Here is a 20411-nt window from a genome sequence, read left to right on the forward strand (position 1 = left end):
GGGTAAAGAGCCCCAGTTACAGATTTTCCAAAGTAATTTTGTAGTAGGAATCTTTCCCGCATGATATTTACAGCAAATTCATGAGATAACATAAAGTAAACATTGAAGGTGATGTGCGAACCAAAGTCCTTCAAAACGGCAGGAACTGAATTCATTTACACATTCAAGATTTACTGGGAACATGTTGTGTTCTAGGCATTGCCCTGAGTCCAGGAGATACTGGACTACTCTCAGGGAACTCAGAGCCTCATGGGGCAGACAGCCCTGTCTAAGGTTTAAACTGCTCTGTGAGTATCAGTGAGCTGTCAGGAAAAAGCTCTGCAGAGGAAACGTGGAATTAGATGTGTGAAGGCAGAGAAAGTTACCCGACGGAAAGGGGCCGAGGAGAAGAGCCCTTCTCAGAGGAACCGCCTTCAGGAGGGCAGTGAGATGTGACTCGCCCTGTATTCAGATGGGTGGTGTGCGAGGGGAAAATGCAGCAAACGGGCCATTATGGGGCCAAGCGGAAACACTGTTTACAGCAGCCAAGACGCGGAAGCAACTTAAATGTCCATTGACAGAGGAGTGGATAAAGAAGATGTGGTATGTATATATATACACAATGGAATATTACTCGGCCAAAAAAAGGGATGAAATAATACCATCTGTAGCAACACGGATGGACATAGAGATTAGCGCGCCGAGTCAGAGAACCACAAATGTCTTATGATACATGTAAATGTGGAATCTTAAAAAAAAATGATGCAAATGAACTTATTTACAAACCGAAAGCAGACCCACAGACGTAGAAAACAAACTCACAGTTACCCAAGGGGAAAGGTCAGGGGTGACTGGTTAGGAGTTTGGTATTAACATATACAAACTACTATAAAATAAACAAACACAGGGAGCTCTACTCAATATTTTGTAATAGCCTAGAGGGGAAAGGAATCTGAAAATATAAGTGTGTGTATATAAATCAGCTTATGTACACCTGAAAGCAATACAAGGTTGTAAATCAACTACGCGTGTATGCTAACTCGCTTCAGTCGTGTCCAACTCTGTATGACCCTGTGGACTGTAGCCGGCCAGGCTCCTCTGTGCATGGGATTCTCCAGGCAGGAACACTGGAGTGGGTTGCCACGCCCTCCTCCAGGGGGTCTTCCCGACCCTGGGATTGAGCCCGTGTTTCCTGTGTCTCCTGCATTGGCAGGCGGATTCTTTCCCACTAGTGCCCCCTGCGAAGCCCGCAATTCAGTTATACTTCTATTTTTAAAATAATGATTTAAAAAAAAAAAAAAAACAGACTTGTGAGGTGCTTTGTAATACCAGCTCTGCTTTCTAATATGAGTGACAGAGACATCCAAGCAGTTGAAGGTAAATGGGAAAAAAAGTGGGTTCATTGGATCTGAGCGATTCGTTTACTTCTATTGACCGATCTGCGGCATCCCGGTTTCATGCTGTGTTTTGAAGACATCTCCTTAAGCGGACTTAGCCTTGATCACGAAGTAGTCCCAACAACCTTTTTTTTTTTTAAATGATCATCTTCTTATCTGTACTGTCAAAAATGCCATCCTTGAAAAGCAGAGAAGTTGGCATTTTTGCTTTCTACATTTGATTAAGAGTAAAGCCTTTCCTGTTTCAGAATGAATTTTGTTAGCGAGCCCAGCAGGACGCAGAAGATAAAAGTGCTATGAAGCTCTACCGTATTCCGTGCGGCAGGACGCGGTCACCTTCAGTGACACCAGTCTCCACCTGCAGGGGATGCCATCTCTCCAGCGGCTTTGTCCTTACACAGGGAAAGGTCCCTTACCTAACAGGAATTGACTCCCTATGAAGCTTTAACAAGGGGCAGGGGTGTTCCCAGTGACACAGTGACAGAACCTTCCCTGGCGTAAATTGAACATTGCGCTCTAGAGCTAAAGAAAGCTCTATTTCCTTGGGTTCTTTGCTTCTTTGTAGTTCAAGCTAATGTAGTAAATTTTTTATGAAAATGCTAATGCTGTTTACATTCCTGGAGCCATTCAAGATTCTGGAGTTCCCATTCAAAGTTCAGGGCCTCAAAGCTGTGGCATAGAAAAAGTTCAGTGTCAAAAATGCGGCCATGGAGAAGTATCCCAACCATAGGAAAATACTGGTTTATTGTGAATGCTTAAAAAAAAAAAAAAAAGTTCATCAGCAATATGTCTATTAACCAATTGCCCAGTTCCAGATTTTCCCTTTTTACAAACCTTTTTTGTTTGTGGTCCATTCATATAGTTTGCTGTGAAAAGACCTGACTGTGCTTGATTGGTCTCTTGTTTTTGGAGATGATGCTATTTGCTTATCTGATGTTCAGTTACCATTTCAGATGATGTCGAGTTACTCCCAGGTGCACAGCAAAGTGATTCTGTTATACATACAAGTTGTTCAGTTGCTCAGTCATGTCTGAGTCTTTTGTGACCCCATGGACTGTCTCCGCCAGGCCCCACTGTCCATGGGGTTTCCCAGGCCAGAACACTGCAGTGGCCCACCACTTCCTTCTCCAAGGGACCTTCCTGACCAAGGATAGAACCCATGTCTCCCACACTGGCAGGCAGATTCTTTACCACTGACTCACCAGGGAAGCCCATACGTACGTGTGTGTGTGTGTGTGTGTGTGTGTGTGTGTGTGTGTGTGTAAGAGAGAGCAAGCGCATCTTTCCTCAGATTCGTTTCCTTTGTAGGTGATTACAGCTACTGAGTAGAGCGCCTTGTGCTGCCCAGTCCGCCATCCTCTCTGCTTCTCTGTTTAATAGTGTGTGGACGTTAGTCCCCAAACCCTAATTCATGCCCTCCGCTCCCCCTTTCGTGACCATACGCTCATTTCCTAGGCCAGTGGTTCTATATCCCTTTTGCATATGAGTTGGACCTGGAGTTATCATACTAAGTGAAGTAAGCCAAAGACAAACATGATACTGTGTATATGTGGAATCTAAAAACAGCGGCCTAATTTCAGACAGCTCTTAAACATGAGGCTCCCGTTTGCATCATGCGTGCTCCTCACAAATTCTGACTACGTTAGCAAAAATCTCTCAACTCTTAACCAATATTTTCTCTTCTGTGAGGTAAGATACCGTAACAGAAAAAGCACCAAACCTAGAAAGCTGGAATTCCCTACCGAAAACTGTCAGTCATGAAATAAGAGAACTTAAAATGTCATTTAGGGACTTCCTTGGTGACCCAGTGGCTAAGTGTGCCTTGCAATGCAGGAGATGTGTGTTCGATCCCAGGTCAGGGGACTAAGATCCCACATGGTGCAGAGCAACTAAGCCCTGCACTCAGAGCCAACCAAGACCCGATGCAGCCAATTTTTTTAAAATGTCAGTTAACCTCCGAGCTTTAGTGTCCGCACTTCACAGATGGGAAAATAATAGTGTGTTCCTGATGGTCTTAGTATTGTTTGTCGGTCCAGTAAGGAAAGTGTATCTAAAAGCATGTTGTATTATTTACTTCTTTGTTCAGTATAACTGTTGGCATGTCTAAAATGCAAAGCTATGCTTCCAAGATTATGTCTTTATTCAATGCTAAGGCCAATAATAGTTAACATATCCTTCAAACATCTCATTTAGTATCAACTTTCTCTTCGGAAAGTTTGATAGGAGAGCTAATCAACCGAAGACAGAAGCCCTGGGTGAATGCCTGCTGTGCTGAGATACAGAGATGACTTGTGTCGACCTGGGTGCTTTAGAATTGAGGCCTGGCAGGGTACAAAATTGACAACCTGCAGTGAAAATCTTAAAACACATAGACTCTTTCTCAGATTCACTGCTTCACTTATTAAATGTGAGTCTCAGAGGCATCTTTTTTGTCACCAAAAGTTTTAGATCTGCTGAAAAGCCTGGGCAAGTATTAGATTGAGTCCCTTGAGTTCCACCCCAACTGCAAGGCAGAAATATTTTTGGTCTGGCAATTTCAAGGCAGGTGTTACCAGTTGGTTGCCTGAAACATGGAAAAACCTCCTTCTGGCCTTTTAGAAATGCCCAGTTTGACTGGTGCTGCCTCCTGATGGGCCTGCCAGGGAGAATTAGTTTCTACTGCAGTTACAGGAAGTGGACTGGATGAAGTTACTGGGTGAATTAGGAATATATATGCATATATTGAAAAAAAAGAGTCTGACCAAAACAGCAGCATTGGTTTTGGCTTCAGTGAAACTGAACTGCCCTTTGGTCTTTTTTATTTGTGATGGTATTTGGCCAATGGGTTTAGCTGCTTGTGTTGGAATTTGTGGTTCACAACAGTAGGATCAAGGCACAGGAAGTCCTTTATAAAACAGCCTTACAGCAGTGAAGCCAAGATGTTATCATGGGCATGAGTGTTATGAATATCACCAAAGGCTAGAAAATAGGTGTGTCCTGCTTTCTGAAATATAGGTTTTCTTCACTTTGAAAAATCCAGAAAAGCTGGATTTAAGTCAAATTGAATTTTCTGGCAGTCTTCCATGGTTAAAAAAGCAGTGCAGTTATTAGGAAAATAAACCCTCCCGTGAATTATAGTGTTAGTTCAAGTGTGAAACAGATGATGAGGAGAGAACTTGAGGGTCATGTTTCCTTTGAAAATCTTACACAGACTAAGTGTCTCACCTAGAAAAGTGAACAAAGCTCATACTGTGCAACTGGGGTCATATCAGTAATTCTGTAGGTTTTTGACACAGTGATTCTGGGATCACTGATGGATCCCAGCCCTCCTGGGTCGCCATGGTGTTTGTCTTTAGATTCACACTGCTTTGAGATGTCTGGGGTCAGGGGTGTCTACCCTGGAGCATCCACTAACTCAGAGGAAGCAAAAGACGCTCTATTTAAGAGGCACCAGCGTTGATGGACCTACCTTCTAATTTTGCCCAAGAACTCTCAAATCACTTATTAAGAATGTCAAAGACAAATATCATATGATATCATTAACGTGTGTAATCTTAAAAAAATGATACAAATGAACTTATTTACAAAACAGAAAGAGATTCACAGACGTAGAAAACAAGTTTATGATTGCCAAGACAAAAAGGGGGGAGAGGGCTAAATTAGGAGTTTACTAATTTACACTACTGTATATGCACTAGAAAAACAGCAAGGACCTGCTGGGTAGCACAGGGTGCTCTACTTAATGGTCTGTGATCATCTTTAAGGAAAATAACCTGAAAAGGAATATGTGTGTGTGTGTGTGTCTGTGTGTGTGGGTGTGTGTGGGTGTGTAAGTGTGTGTGTGTTGGGGTGTGTGTGGGGGGGGTGTGTGTGTGTCTGTGTGGGGGGTGTGTGTGTGTGTAGGTGTGTGTGTGTGTGTGTGTGGGAGTGTGTGTGTCTGTGTGTGGGGGTGTGGGGGTGTGGGTATGTGTGTGTGTGTGGGTGGGTGTGTGTGTTTGTGTGGGTGGGTGTGTGTGTAGGTGTGTGTGCATGTGTGTGTGTGTGTGAGTGTGTGTGTGGGTGTGTGAGTGGGTGTGTGTGTGTGTGTGAGTGGGTGTGTGTGTATGTGAGTGTGTGTGAGTGTGTGTGTGGGTGTGTGTGGGGGTGTGTGGGTGTGGGTGTGTGAGAGTGTGTGTGTGAGTGTGGGGGTATGTGTGTGTATGAGTGTGTGTGGGTGTGTGTGAGTGTGTGTGAGTGTATGTGTGAGTGTGTGTGTGGGTGTGGGGGGGTGTGTGTGGGTGTGGCTGTATGAGAGTGTGTGTGTGTGTGAGTGTGTGTGTGTGTGAGTGGGTGTGTGTATGTGAGTGTGTGTGAGTGGGTGTGTGTGTATGTGAGTGTGTGTGAGTGTGTGTGGGTGTGTGGGGGGTGTGTGTGGGTGTGGGTGTGTGTGAGTGTGTATGTGTGTGGGTGGGGGTTTGTGAGTGTGTGTGTTTGTGAGTGTGTGTGAGTGTGGGGGGGGGTGTGTGAGTGTGTGTATGAGTGTGTGTGGGTGTGTGTGAGTGTGTGTGTGTGAGTGTGTGTGTGTGTGTGTGTGCGTGTGTATTGCGTTTGCCTAAAAGTTCCAGGATGAACTTTTAGGCCGACCCAATGTGTGTAGCTGAATCACTTTGTTATCCATCTCAAACATTATACATCAATGGTATTTCAATTAAAAAATAATAAAGGTATACAATTTTTTTAAAAAACAGACTACATCTTTCCAGGTCTCCTCAGAATGAGGATGGCTTTAGATCAGGTGCTCAGCTTCCTCAGTCACCTTAGGGTTTGGCTTGAGTTGGAGGCGAAGCCATTTTTCGGACCTTCTTACTGAGAAACCGCCCCTCCCTTCCTCGCGCTCTGAGATCACAGCCCTGCTGGTCTGACCGCTGCCTTCCGCTCTGCTTTGTCCACGCAGGTAACCACGCTGACTCAGGAGGTCTCCCAGCTCGGCAGGGACATGAAGACGGTGATGCAGCTTCTCGAGCACGTCCTGTCGCCGCAGCAGCAGTCCCGGCTTTGCTCTCTGCACACCGCCTCTCTGCGTCCCTCCGGTTTCCAGGGCGGGATGACCTGGAGCACGCACCAGCCCTGTCTGCACTTGCAAGCCGCCGGGGCTGCCTACACCCCAGCCCAGCTCTGCCAGGGGAGTGTCACCCCCGAGAGATGGAGTGTGGGGCCCTCCTCGGCGGGGGGCAGCCCCCTGCGGACGGGAGCCCACGAGCAGAGTCCTGCGGGCGGGGAGCTCCGCGCCTCCCGGAGCCTGGATCATGCACCTGCCCACTGCCAGGTGGTCCAGGAAGGTCGCCTGCAGCTTCTCAGGTGCATCTCCCCGCAGTCAGACACGACGCTGACGCCACTGCAGTCCATCTCGGCCACCCTCTCCTCCTCCGTTTGCTCCTCCTCAGAGACCTCTTTGCACCTGGTTCTCCCCAGCAGATCAGAGGAGGGCAGCTTGGGCCAGGGCGCCGTGAGTTCCTTCAGTCTGGAAAACCTGCCGGGATCTTGGGAGCGGGAAAGGCGGGCATCCATCTCCACCGAACCCCTGGAGAGCTTTCCGCTGGAAATGGTCGCAAGCACAGCAGAAGGTAAAGATGGCAGAGCCGGGCACGTATGATGTCAGTGCAGCTCACCAGTGCCCGCCTCCCCGTCACTGCAGAATGCCAGCCTGGGGTAGCCTTGCTAGCCCGTGGCAGCGTGACGACTGGGCAGACCCGTGGAAAACGGGACCAGGCCAGGGCAGAACCACCTCCATCCTGCAGCAGACACTTCCTACATCCTAGAGACAAAACAGGACCCTTTTCCTGTGCAGGTATTAACTTACTGGTCTGTCTGACAGACTTCGGTGAAAGTCCAAAGACCCTGAGGGTCTGAGCAGCTACAGGTCCCAGACGAAGAATGTGTGGACTCGTGTCCTGGGTGGCTTTTCAGAAAAGCAGCAAAGGTTTTTTCCTGAGTGCCTGCGTGTCACTCCTGAACAATATCCATATTGTGGGCCCTGGGAGTACACAGTTCCTGCTGACCTACTTTTCAAAAATAGAAGGCGAGTGGACAATTCTCACTGCATGTCATCTCCTAGACAATCAGTCACACAGAACTGGTGGCCAGCGGTCAGCTATTGCACGTTATTTGCCATGTAAATGAATATGTCTTTATTTATCAGAAAAGAGAGGCTATTTTTATATCCTTGGTATGAAATATGTATTTAAACTATTTAAACTATTTATAAAGAAATGAATGTTTTCTTTTCATTTTGGTAAAAAAAAAAAAGCTTGCTGTTTTAACAAGAAATGCACTACTGTTACGTCTAGTAGATCAAAAATTATTATTAAGAGGATGTAGTTTTGAAAGGAAGCCCACCCCCTTTTATCTGCATGCAGTTTGCAACAAATGTATCCTCAAGCTTCTGGATTACAAAAAAAGTGAGATCATATTTTATTAAGGAGATAAAAACCCAGTCAGAGCATCTGGTATGGTGGGGGGTGGGGGCAGAATCCACCCGACCTCTGGGGACTCATGTAAAGTCCTGACTTGAGGCTACCCCCACCATGCCCACATACGTGTTTCTCCTCCAGCCACCTTATGTGTGGTTCTGGAACCCAAAACTGGTCTAGGGAATATGGAACACTGGACTATTTTGGCCTCAAAATGAGGAAGGAAACCTTGAGTGTGATCTTCCTCTGTGCTTATCTTTCAGGAGAGCTTGTGTAGACTGGTGAACATTCCAAAATGAAGCCAGAACTTCTGAACTCTAACTTGTAAAAGGGCTGCCAGCTTGCTTTGGATCAGCACTTTAATTTTTTTCTTGAAAGCTCTCAACAGTGCTGTAAGTTATGAAGAGCAGGTGTTTTCTTTCTCATTTTGCAGAGAAAAAAAATAAATAAATAAAGCCCCAGCAATTATACAGCTAGGATGCTGGAGATAGTCTAGAACCCATAATGCTTTCTACACCTCAACCAACATCCAAATTCAGATGCTGGCACGGTAATAGTTTACATGCCTTTGCTTCAGGTTTATTATGGTTAAGAATGTGTAAGGCCTCATCATTTAAGATGTTCTTAGAGAATATACTGAATTCACCTTCTGGAGTCCCCTGTTCCCATTTCCCACTGCAAAGAATAAATAATTTGAAAGTTGTATTATTAAAGACATCTACACAAAGCAAGACTTCTGGTGTGTGACTCTTATACCCTAAAATTGGCTAGAGCAGCAGAAAGAAAATAAAGCTTCTCTAAAAAAAGTGAAAGCCGTACATGTGTCTGAGGCAGGTCATTTAAGAATCTATCTTCCATTCCCCCAGTTCCAAAATTCAGTCTCTCCTTACCCAAGTGAATGGGAAAACTGAGGACAAAGCAACATGCAGGGTTTAACATGCATTTGTCGCCACACTTTTTGCTCATCGTGACCTACATCGTCATTTTAAGTACAATCCCGATAGATCTCACTGGTGTGGGTTCCGCCATCTTTCTGGGAAACTAGCACGGCCATCACTGAGGCCTAATAACAAAGCCTGACATTCTGATCTGGGAGTAGGTCTACGTACCAACCCCTGTTTAAGGAGTAAGACCTTATGTTTCCTTACATAATAGTCAAACAGTGTTAAAGTTATTATTTTATTCCCATTTTGTAAATGAATGATTGGGACACAGATGTGTTTAGCCTGCCTCGTCACACTGCTTTGAGTAACAGCCGCAAAACCCCCGCGGCCACTCTGGGCACCCCTCCTTTCACAGTCAGACCTAGTCCTGCTGCCTTTTGAAGTTGTACTCGTCATTAATGTCCCTGGAAATCCATGAATAAAATACAAATCTTTTGGTGTTTTTTTAAGCACACCTATGGGGTAAATTAGACTTCCCAGGTGGCACTAGTAGTAAAGAACCCGCCTGCCAATGCAGGTTGGATCCTTGGGTTGGGAAGATCCGCTGGAAGAGGGCACAGGCAACCCACTCCAGTACTCTTTCCTGGGGAAATCCCATGGACAGAGGAGCCTGGTGGGCTACAGTCCATGGGGTCACAGAGAGTCAGACAAGACTGCAGGGGCTGAGCATGCATTCATGGGATAAATCAGTCACACTCTGGGGATTTTGGAAAGTCCTAGTGACACACCTGGAAATATGCCCATGATTTTCTGCTGGGGTCCAGCCCCGGTGGATCCAGGGAATTCGAAGGGGGAACGGAGTCGGCATCTGGGAAAGGACTATTTAATTAGAAATATAAAGAGATTAGGAAAGAATAGTGTAGTAGGAAAGTTAGTGGAGAAAAGAGGCTGAATAACTTGGTCTACGTGGAAAACCAATAAAGTTCCAAGGCAAGGAACGGGCACCGTCGACATTAGGCCACCGGCGCCCCCGTGAATAGCGGAGGGTTCCCCGCCTTGGGCTCCCTCTCGCGCGGGTCTTAGAAGCCAGGGCAAGTAAGTACACTCAGTGAGCCTTCTTATTCCAAGGGATCAGCTTGAAAAGGAGAGGGAGGGAGAGAGAGAGAGAGAGCCGACAGGGGGGAGAGCCAGATTTATAAGAAGCCAGTTCAAGAAGCTGGTGTGAGAAACGGGTCCCTCCTTCATTGTTCAGGAAAGTTTTTATACTTTTGGCTGTACATAGAGATCAATGGATAATACAAAATTATTCAGCGTCAGCAGCCCTGACTCTTATCGAGACCAGGCTTTCTCTCTGCATACCTAGCTGTACACACAAGTCTTAGGTGATTTACATCATCTTCTGGCCAAAAGGCCTATTAGCATTTTACAGCCCTTTTCTGATAAGGATCTGCCAACCAGAAAACTTATTTGCCTTAATAGTGTTGTTCTTTTCCAAAATCTGGTGCCACTCTCAAAAAGCACTAATTAAGGTTACATTCTTACATAGCAAGGACACAATGATTTATAACAAAGAAAGAGGAGTACAGTGATTTATAACAAAGAGAAAGTTCACTAACTCAAAAGTCTAGTGTTGCTAACATCAAAACTACTATATTCCTTTTTCTATATCCCAATTGCATTGATGAATATCCTTCAGGTGCCTAAAAGATAAAGAATATGGAGGCCTGGCAGCAGTCATTGACTCAACAGTGAAACCCATCACCAACATAATTTTTAGCTTTTTAGAAAAGGCTCTATATCTTTTAAGATGCTTTAAGCTTTGTACCTCTCACGGTTGGGGGCCATAAACAATTCACATGCGTAGCATAACTGTAAAAATCTGGTCAGGTAAGTTAGAAAGCTATCAGAGGGGTTTAAGTGAGACATTCTTTTTATATGCTGGAGACTGTCAACTGGAGCTCTAAGTTAACTCTTTCCAGAGAAAGGTGGCCGGGGATAGCCCCCTGTCATGTCAGAAGAGTGGAGAGCACAGTACAATGAAGCAGGCAGACTCTGGTTTTGGGGGTAGACGCTCAGGAAAATCCAGGGGGACCCCTGAGGCCTGATCTCAGCCTTTGCCTTTTGCCAGGCCCCCTTCCTCATGACCTTTGCCATGGGCAGGATTCCCCATGCTGGCTCCCAGCAATTTTCCAGCCAGTCACCTTCCCTGTGCCTACTCCTGACCACTGACTTAGTGGGTGTAAGACCCAACTGCCCACCGTGAGCAGGTCTGCAGCTGGACAGGACTGAGCAAGCACCAGGGAGCATTGCAAAAGGGCCCCTGCCCCTGTGAGTCAGCCCCACTGTATCCCCTATTAACCTGTCCCCTCGCCACCATCGGGCTTCCCTCATAGCTCAGTTGGTAAAGAATCTGCCTCCAACGCAGGAGACCCGGGTTCGATCCCTAGTCAGGAAGAGCCCATGGAGAAGGGAATGGCAGCCACTCAGTGCTCTTGCCTGGAGAACCCGGTGGACAGAGGGCCTGGCGGGCTACAGTCCACAGGATCACAAGCATCCGACATGACTGAGTGACTAAACCACCATCGTCACCGTTATGCTGACAAACAGGACTCTCCCATATCCAGGGCAGCTCAGAATGGCGCGTTTGGGGTTTTCCCTGTGTGGTTGTGTGTGTGGTGATGATATTCTAGGAAATGCGGGTTCCACGTTCCCCCAGATGTTTGCTTCTCTGAGCACTGTGGCTGTGCCAGTGGCAGAGCCCGTAGCATCCCACGAGACCCGTGTTCGTATCCCCACCCTTTCCTCTCCTCCCCGCTCTCTGCCAAAGAAGCGAAGCAGGGATCTAGCAAGAAGGGAAGCACAGATGTTCTCGGTCAAGCGTATTTTCTTTAAAATAATATTGTTGACTGAAGTCTTCTGTGTAGTTCCATTTAAGAGAACCAGACAGATTATATTCGACTTTATTTTGAGACAACGTAAGAAGACATTTCTGGCAATTTAAGTTACTTACGAATGGAGTTTATTGTGTAAGAGGCGATAAAAATCAGAAACAAAGTGTTCTTTCAGAGGCTGCTTAACTCTCTGACAGGAATATTGTTTTCCAGAGGGTTCTGTATGAGGTGGGAATCTAGCAGGACACCTGGAGCAGGACCACATGAGGTAGTTGTTTGAAATGCCAGGAAATCTGGCTTCAACCCAGTCCCTTCGAATGGGGTCTGGGAATCAGCCGTTTGGTAAACTCCCTGGTGACTTACATGCATTAAAGATTGGGAAATATTTGTCTAGAGCCTATAGTAGTACAAGGTTGAGTCCTAGGTAATTTATACACAAGCGGGCCAGCATCTAGATTTCATTAAGGACAGCCTCGGGTCTATAATTGTACAGTAGAGAAGCTTGGTTAACACCTGTATCAGGAGTTCCCAAATTTCCGTTTGAGTAATGGATTTCTGGGTGTTGCACAGTGAGGCCAAACAATACTGAAACACTGGCATCTGGAACAGGGAAAGGTTGATTACAAGGTCATGCTCACGCCTAAAGAACCCCAAAGTTACTGAAAGCTTTCAGCAAAGCCCGTTTAAAGCAAACAGGAGGGGCTCGGTTAGTTGTTGCAAACGTCTTGGTGTCAGAGCCTTTCTTCTTGAAGTCAGGTCGTGGTGAGGTAACGATGTCCCTGTAAGTCTTTGCCAAATGAATGTGCTGCTCTGTCCTGACAAGGAAGGGCGAGGTCTCAAGGCACAGCGTTTCCCCTCTAGAGTCCCGGTCCTGGCTGAGAGCAGGCAGATCTCAGACGCCAGCTCCCCCAGGGCCGGGTTCCCACAGGCTGCCCATATGGGGTGGGGGGACCAGGTCCCACAGACTGACCCGGGAAGACGGCCGCCGCCGTTAGGTTGCAGAAACAGGGGCGGGGAAGAGGTTCGTTGCTGCCTCAAGGCCTGGGCCCACCAGGGGGGCCTTGGTGAGGCTCCAGAGCCCTGCAGTACACGGCCCCAGCCTGTTACCTTGGGGCCCAGTGCTGCTGGTCCAAGTTGAGGTGAGCTGGAGGGCTTCCAGGAGGAGGCCTGAAGATGCCTCTCACTCTCTGTCCACCTGATGACCAGCTATTGGCCACATCCCCTCACTCACAGCCCCTCCTCGGCAGCTTGTTATGTGCAGGCAGGCCCGCTGCGGCTCCACCCAGAGCTGAGCAGGACTGGACCTGCTCCTGGACCGCTGCTTGCTTGTGAGTGAGGCCCAGTGAAGCGCTGGCCAATGGCTGTGCAGGGCGTGTTGCCTGGTAACAGTGGGAAGTGATGAGGCCTGATGGCTGAGGGCCGAAGGCTGTGCTCACCACTGTCTGCTACGTGGGGGCCATTGTCAAAACAGGGATTTCAGTCCTGACACCCTCAGGTAAGGGCTGGGTCCTGAGGGAGCAAACTCAAGAAACACCAAGCAGTGTCAGCGTCTTGACAGTGAGGAGTTAGACCAGTTAGAATCAAACCAGTTACAACTGGCAACTGCGTGCAATACTGTTTCCATTGGTTGCTGCCACGTCAGTGATTTTCCCATGAAAGGGTGCATCATCTGCTCCCAGAGGCCTTCGAATGCTCGCTCGCTACTTAAATTCAAATGTTTGAGAGCCTACAATGTGCCATCCACTAGCAACATTTACTTCGGTGTTCATCTTTTTGTTTTGAAACTAAGAGCTCTTTTATTTAATGGAGATATAATTTACATATAATATTACACGAGTTACAACATAATGATTCGAAATTTGGGCACACTGCAAAATAAGCACAATAATATCCAACACAGAGTCTCAGTTTTTTTCTTGTGCTAAGAGCTTCTACCATCCACCGTCTTAGCAACTCCCACATGTATGACTCAGCGTGATTAAATACAGTCACCCTGTCGTACTTACATCCCCAGGACTTAATAATTTTGTAACTAGAAGTTTGTACCTTTGGACCATCATCACATAGTTTACCCATCCCCACTCCCTTCTCTGTTTCAAGTCTCATTTGGATTTTCTAGAAAGGAAAGAAGAAAGTGAAGATGCCCTCTGAACTCTCGTAGATGGGCCAGTTCCACTGGATATGGAGAAGCATTCTTGGATGTGAATCAAGCCAGCTGTCTGGTTGGAGAAGGACGGCTGCCACGGGTGGCCCCGGGTGGACCAGAACTGCTCCGGTCAGGATTACGATTTTACCCAGAACAGTGAAGGAGCTTGTCCCCAGTGGAGCTTGCGAAGGCTGCTGCTTCCCGTGAGGTGCGGCTCCTTCCCCAAGGTCGCCCTCAGCAGACACTGCCTTTACCCAAGCATCTGCCACTCTCCCCATGTCATCTTCCACAACCACTGCCACAGCGGAGCCTCAGCACATGCAGACTCAATTAAAGGCTGTTCCAAAGGCTGCCTTTGCCCACTTCTTCCATCTCATCCTGTGATGAACGCTCCAAATAAACAGGATGCTGAGAAAGACTAGGATCTTTGGCGGAACACAAGCGAGGGTTTGTGTCCAACGATTTTTCCCTTGATCCCGGACTGCAGATGAGTTATTTCACATGACTAATCTTCATTTCTCCATTTGAAAATCGAGGATTAGACCACATCTAGCTCGCAGAGTCTTTGTGAGGGTTTAATGAAATGATTTATGTGAACACACACTGCCTGACCTCTGATGACTGCTGTGCAAATGTCAGTTCTCCCCCTGGGTCCCGTCCCTCCCACCCACCTCCCGGAGCCTCTGTCTCCCTCTCCTTCCCCCGATTCCTCCATCCTTCCCCCCAGAACTCTCCCCCACCTCCTCCCTGGGCCTCCTGTCTTTCCACCTTCGCCTCTGTCTCTCCCTCACCCTCCCACGCATCCCAGGCTCACTTCTGGAACCTGAGCCCCTTTTGACAATTCTCTCCTCAAAGGTCACGATGCAGCTTTTACACTATGTCCCCCAACAGCCCACTTCTCTCGGTATTTACCATCATGTCAACATCTACCTTAAAAAAAAAAAGAAATCACTGAGGAGACGCCAGGGGAAAAACATGCTGTCTGTTCCTGTCTTAGCCCCAACCCATGTGGCTTCTGATTTATCTAAATTTCAGCAAGTAAAGCCTTAAAAAAAAAAAAAAAGTAATAAAATTACAGGAAGATGCAAGACTTGTATTCACTGATGTGAGCACGCTACATAAGCATATACTTTTCTTGCCCTCAAGTTTCTCTGTGGAAGTTTGTGGTTGCTTCAAAAGCTGCCCATACACGCACACACACATGCACATGCGCACACACGAGTCAGGCCCACCACCCTGGGTCACGGAAGACCTGGGCTGTGTCAGCCACAAGGCCGAGAGCTTTCTGGCAAACAGTCGAGCCCCTTGGCTGCCTGCAGAGAGGGCGCACTGTCGGCCACTGGACACTGATGCCTCCAGAGCCCCTCCTTGAGTCCCTTGGGGAGCGTGGCTCCTGCCAGCTGCGAGGCCTGAGAGGAGCCGCCTGGGGTGGCCTCGTTCAGCAGAGCCCCGAACAGAGAGCTCCCAGGAGGCCTGCCACGGCTGAGAGGGGCAGGGGCACCTGGGACTTCAGGGGACCAAAGAGCCGGACCATCTAGAAAAAGCAGCAAGGCGAGCAGGACAGGGCCTGTGGGCAAAGCCAAGCCTCCGCAGGCCCTACCGCCTCAGGCTTCTCTCCCTTCTGTGGAGACGAGGGTCTGTGTTTGAGACGATGTCAGTGCTGACTCTAGGGCTCGGACTTTTAGGGGGTTTCCCCCTTTTTTCTTTACAGTTGATAAAAATTGTACATCCATATGTGATATATTTGAGTATGACAGAAAAATAAACGGAAAGAAAAAAAGACTTGAAAGTGTGTCTGTCCACGTTTCTCATTTTTGTGAGAAAACAGTATGCTCCCTTGATCCAGTCGCTAAGTCATATCCGACTCTTGCAACCCCGTGGACCATAGGCCACAGGCTCCTCTGTCCGTGGGATTCTCCAGGCAGGAATGCTGGAGCAGGGCCATGCCTCCTCCAATATGCTCCCTTGATCCAGTCGCTAAGTCGTATCTGACTCTTGCAACCCCTTGGACCATGGGCCACAGGCTCCTCTGTCCGTGGGATTCTCCAGGCAGGAATGCTGGAGTGGGGCCACGCCTCCTCCAATATGCTCCCTTGAGGGGACCCTTTTCGGCTAAGACCTCCCTCCAGGGCAGAGAGCGCACTATGCCTTCGCTTTCAGTGGTGGATTTCCCACCGGGGCCGAGGCCCCTGCACTCAGCGGCAGTCTCTTCTTCAGGAGGGTTCACCTGTCCTGAGGCGGAATCAGTCCCGAACTGGGCATGGGGGTCACGCTAACCGCTGCTGAAGAAGAGGCTGAGCTTGGCCCTGGTCCTCAGGGGCTGCTGAGGCCTCCGGGCCCTGCAGCCGCGTGGCCAGCCCGTGTCTTTGGGAGCCCGTGCTGTGACGGGCTGAGACGTCCAGGAGCCCTCAGTGGGAATGCAGCTCTCTGAAAGTCGCCATGGTAACTGACCCATTGCCCACAATGTGTCCTGACTGTTCCTCCTGCTCCAATCAGGCAGAAAAAAATCAGACTGTCATCTCTGTTTCCAACTGAAAAGACATTTGAGCCCTGCGCCGGGGTCACTTCGTATATCTTGTTAGCTTGCTCAGAACCTGCATCCACAGAACAAGGATAAAAGACATTTCTGACTCTTGGTTCTCCAAGTGCGGTCTGTGGAGCAGCCACAACAACTTCATCTGGAAGCTGGTTAAAAATGTAGATTCTGGACTCCAGCCCAGAGCTGTTGAATCAGTGTCTGCATTTTAACAAGATCCTCGGGTGTACATGTTGCACTGTTTTTTTAGGAACACTGGACACACATTGGTTCTTGACTCTGACTGCCCGTGAGGATTACTTTTACAGCTTTTAAAAGCCAGATTCCTGGCCCTAACCTCAAAGACTTAGATTTAGTTTGCCTGAGAGGACCCCAAGCACTGGTAATATTTAACACTTCTCAGGTGACTGCAGCACGCAAACAGTATGGATACACACTGCTCTGGAACGGTTTTTCTTAAAATGTGGTCCCTGACCAGAAGCATCAGTGTCGCTGAGAACTAGTGAGAAGTGCAAATTGTCAGGCCCCAACCAGAGGTTACAGAGTCAGAAACCTGGGGGCGGGGATGGGGTGGACCCCAGGGGTTCAAGATGATTCTGATGCCGCTAAAATCTGAGACCAGCCCAGGCTGAAGTAGGTCTCAAGCAGGTGAAACATGGATGGCAATAATACAGTGTTATATGGCACGTGTTTACTAACATATATATCAGTGTCAACCTTCTTCTAGGAGACTCACCATTTTCTATTTCAAATGTTCCTCTGTGTTTTAAAATCATACTGATAGACACAGAAAACAAACTTAAGCTTACCAAAAGGGAAAGGGTGGGGAAGGGAACATTAGGAGTTTGGGATTCAAGTACACATACTATTAACACTAAATATAAAATAAATAACCAACAAGAACCTACTATACAGCAAAGGGAACTGTATTTAGCATCTTATAATAACCTATAATGGAAAAGAATATAAAAATAATATATATGTATATGAATCACTTTCTGTACACCTGAAACTAATCCAATATTGTAAATCAACTAATTTCAATAAAGAATTTTTAAAGATAGAGAATTGAAAAGAAAAAGAAAACTGATAGATGAACATATCGCTATCTGATTAGAATAGGCTCTCTCCGTCCTCATAGTTCCTATTTCTGCCGTTTAGCCTAATGACGTCCTTGTGGGAGGTTGCATTCCTGGGAGAGCACCAGTGCACCTGTTCCATAAGGCCCGCTTTGGGGAAAGATGCTGGTTCACTAGAAACGTGGCCTGAAAGAGAAGCTTCCCCGCAAGACAATAGACAGCACGTACCAGAGAAAACCAACCCCATGTCTTTCTCAGTGTTAGTTACAGAGATTGTGATACATGAAACGTAAGTCAAGCCTTCATCTGTCAACACAGAACCAGCCTCACGTGTAAGCCACAAGAGCAACTTCATGCTGTTCCGATCACGTTCACAGAAAATAACTAACAACCTATAATCTGACGTGGAGAGGCAGTACCTGCTGACTGGGAACTATCACACACAGAAGAATGAGAAGGCAAAGTTTTCTGTTGTCAGAAATAAAGTGAAGGTGAAAGTCGCTCAGTCGTGTCCGACTCTTTGTTGCTACAGACTATACAGTCCATGGGATTCTCCCGGCCAGAACACTGGAGTGGGCAGCCTTTCCCTTCTCCAGGGGATCTTCCCGACCCAGGGATCAAACCCAGGTCTCCTGCATTGCAGGCGGATTCTTTACCAGCTGAGCCACCAGGGAAGCCCAAGAACACTGGGGTGGGTAGCCTGTCTCATTTCCACGGGATCTTCCCGACCCAGGAAATGAACCGGGGTCTCCCATGTTGCAGGCGGATTCTTTACCAGCTGAACCGCCAGGGAAGCATATTTATCCTCACGATGCCTATGCGGCAGCTGTGGGAAGCCTCTGCAGAGCTTCACTGTTGACATTAAACACCCAGCACAGAGTAACATATCATCACAGTAAATTCCCACCTGCTCCTGACCTACTTCAGCCTGGGTTGGTTCCTGTGCCGTCCAGACTAGAGCAACCACCAGCCGTCACTGGGGTCCGCCCCCGGGACTTCTGACTCTGGATGCCTGGGGTGGGGCCTGGGATTCGGGTTTCTACCGAGTTCTCAGTGACGCTGATCCTCCTGGTCAGGGGACAGCATTTCCAGAACTGCTGTTTCTGAGCAGTGTGTTCTCACTTTTAAATGAGTCAATTTTATCTTTATATATGGGACACCTGTATTCTAGACTAAGAAGTCTGAATCTATCCAATACCTTTACAGAGATATACACTGAAGGACGTGTAAACAGCGAGAGCGGGGCTGCGATGAGCGGAGGTTTCAGCTCCGCTACGTGTGCTTTTGACTTTAGACATGATCCCTAAACCCTCAGACTCCTCCTTCCTTCGTCTCTGAGATGCACTGTGTTCATCTGAGAACTAGGAGCCTGTCCTACAGTTTACTTGGGAGTGGCTTCAGGAGACACTGGTAGAGGCAATAAGTCAGGGAGGGAAAGGAAGCCCAGAAAAGCTGCAATTCTAGTTACTTAGGGTTGGGTCATAGTGGACTGACAATGTTCATTTCTGCTGTACAGCAAAGTGAACCAGTTATACTTACATGTCTTCTCTTCTTTAGATGATTTTTGAGTACAGGCCACTACAGAGTATTCAGAAGCATTCCCTGTGCTCTATAGTAGGTCCTTATTAGTTCTCTATTTTTTATATAGTAGTGCATGTATGTCAATCTAATCACCCTAACTGGCACCCCAGCCTTCTTCTCTGGTACCGTAAGTTTGTTCCCTATGTCTGGGAGTCTGTCTCTACTTTGTAAATAATTTCATTTGCGTCATTTTTTTAGGTTCCTCATGTAAGTGATCCATTTGTCTTTCTCTGTCAGACTTACTTCTCTTAGCAGGATACTCTCCAGGTCCATTCGCATTGCCGCAAAAGGCATGATCTCATTCTTTTTATGGCTGAGCAGTGTATTCCACTGTATGTGTCTGCCACGTCTTGTTTACCCATTCCTCTGTTGATGGGCACTCAGGTTGCTCCCATGTTCTGGCTGTTATAATACTGCAATGAACACTGGGGTGTATCCTTGTGAACCATGTTTTTCTGAAGATGTAAAAGATGTACTGCTGGGCAGATGATCTCTCCGAGCAGCTGAGGACCGATGGCCTAGAGGAGCTCTGGGAGACTCTGTAAGCACGACCGTGAGTTGAACCATCTGAGGAGGAAGAAGCTGGTGACTCCACCCTCCAGCTCTCACCGGCCAATGGCTGCCAGAGGCTCGCAGACATGCTACCCCCCACAGCAAGCCCCGCATGCAAAGACAAAGCCTTAGTGTCAGATGCCTGTAGTAGGCCTCCTGGGGCCGGGAGTGGAATGGTGTGCAATGGCAGAGACGGGCAGGACAACAGGAGCGTCTGCTACCAGGGGTGTGCATCGAGTCAGGCAAGGGACAGACACTTGGAACAGGAAGCACCCGAAAGAGAGAACTAGCAATTCCTTATGGAGTATTAGCTCCTATGAAGAGACGAAAGAGAATGCTAAGGAATACCCTACAGTGGAGGAAGGCGCACCAAGGAAGGAAAAAATTTGGAAGAAGCATTCCTCAAGGTAGGATCCAGACTTGGTTGAAGAAGGTAGAGATGGAGCCCACTGAATAGCAGAGAGGTTTGCTTGGTTGCCTGGACCAGAAATGGCGAGTCTCTGGACTGAGGCTGGAGGGCAACGAAATGCATGCGAGGGCTACAGAAAGCCCCCGCCTGGGGTGGGCCAGGGGGCTCAAGGCTGGTGCCGTAAGTGGCAAGCCTGAATGCGAGTGTCCTGGGCATCCCACGCACTGCAGGTCACTTTGTACCACAGGAACCACCCAAGAGGCAACCCACAGAGCCAGAAGGAGAAGCCCCCCTCCTTCCTGCAGCATCTGCAGTGAGGGGTGGATTTCCAGGTGAAAGATGACCACACAAGGCAACACTACTCACCTAAGATCTTTCTGCATGAAGTAAATGAAGCGGCAAGTGTTAGGAGTCCTGTTTAGACTGTGACGTTCTCCTTTATAGTATTTTCCCAGTGCGTGTTCTTTCAAAAACATCATCCAAATCGCTGCTTGGAATAAAGGATTTTTTTCATCGAGACCACTGATTT

At 47.7% G+C, this 20411-nt stretch overlaps 1 protein-coding gene across 1 annotated transcript in view; it reads left to right on the top strand.

Moving 5' to 3' along the window:
• KCNH8 (potassium voltage-gated channel subfamily H member 8) overlaps nt 1-6987 on the top strand; it is a 476768-nt gene extending 469781 nt beyond the window's left edge. Inside the window, exon 16 of the mRNA XM_052642660.1 lies at nt 6289-6987. Coding sequence (XP_052498620.1) covers nt 6289-6987 — 699 coding nt within the window. The remainder of the gene's footprint in view (nt 1-6288) is intronic.
• Nucleotides 6988-20411: the final 13424 nt, after the last annotated feature.

Source organism: Budorcas taxicolor, chromosome 1 (assembly GCF_023091745.1).
Source record: "Budorcas taxicolor isolate Tak-1 chromosome 1, Takin1.1, whole genome shotgun sequence".
Classification (NCBI taxonomy): Eukaryota; Metazoa; Chordata; class Mammalia; order Artiodactyla; family Bovidae; genus Budorcas; species Budorcas taxicolor.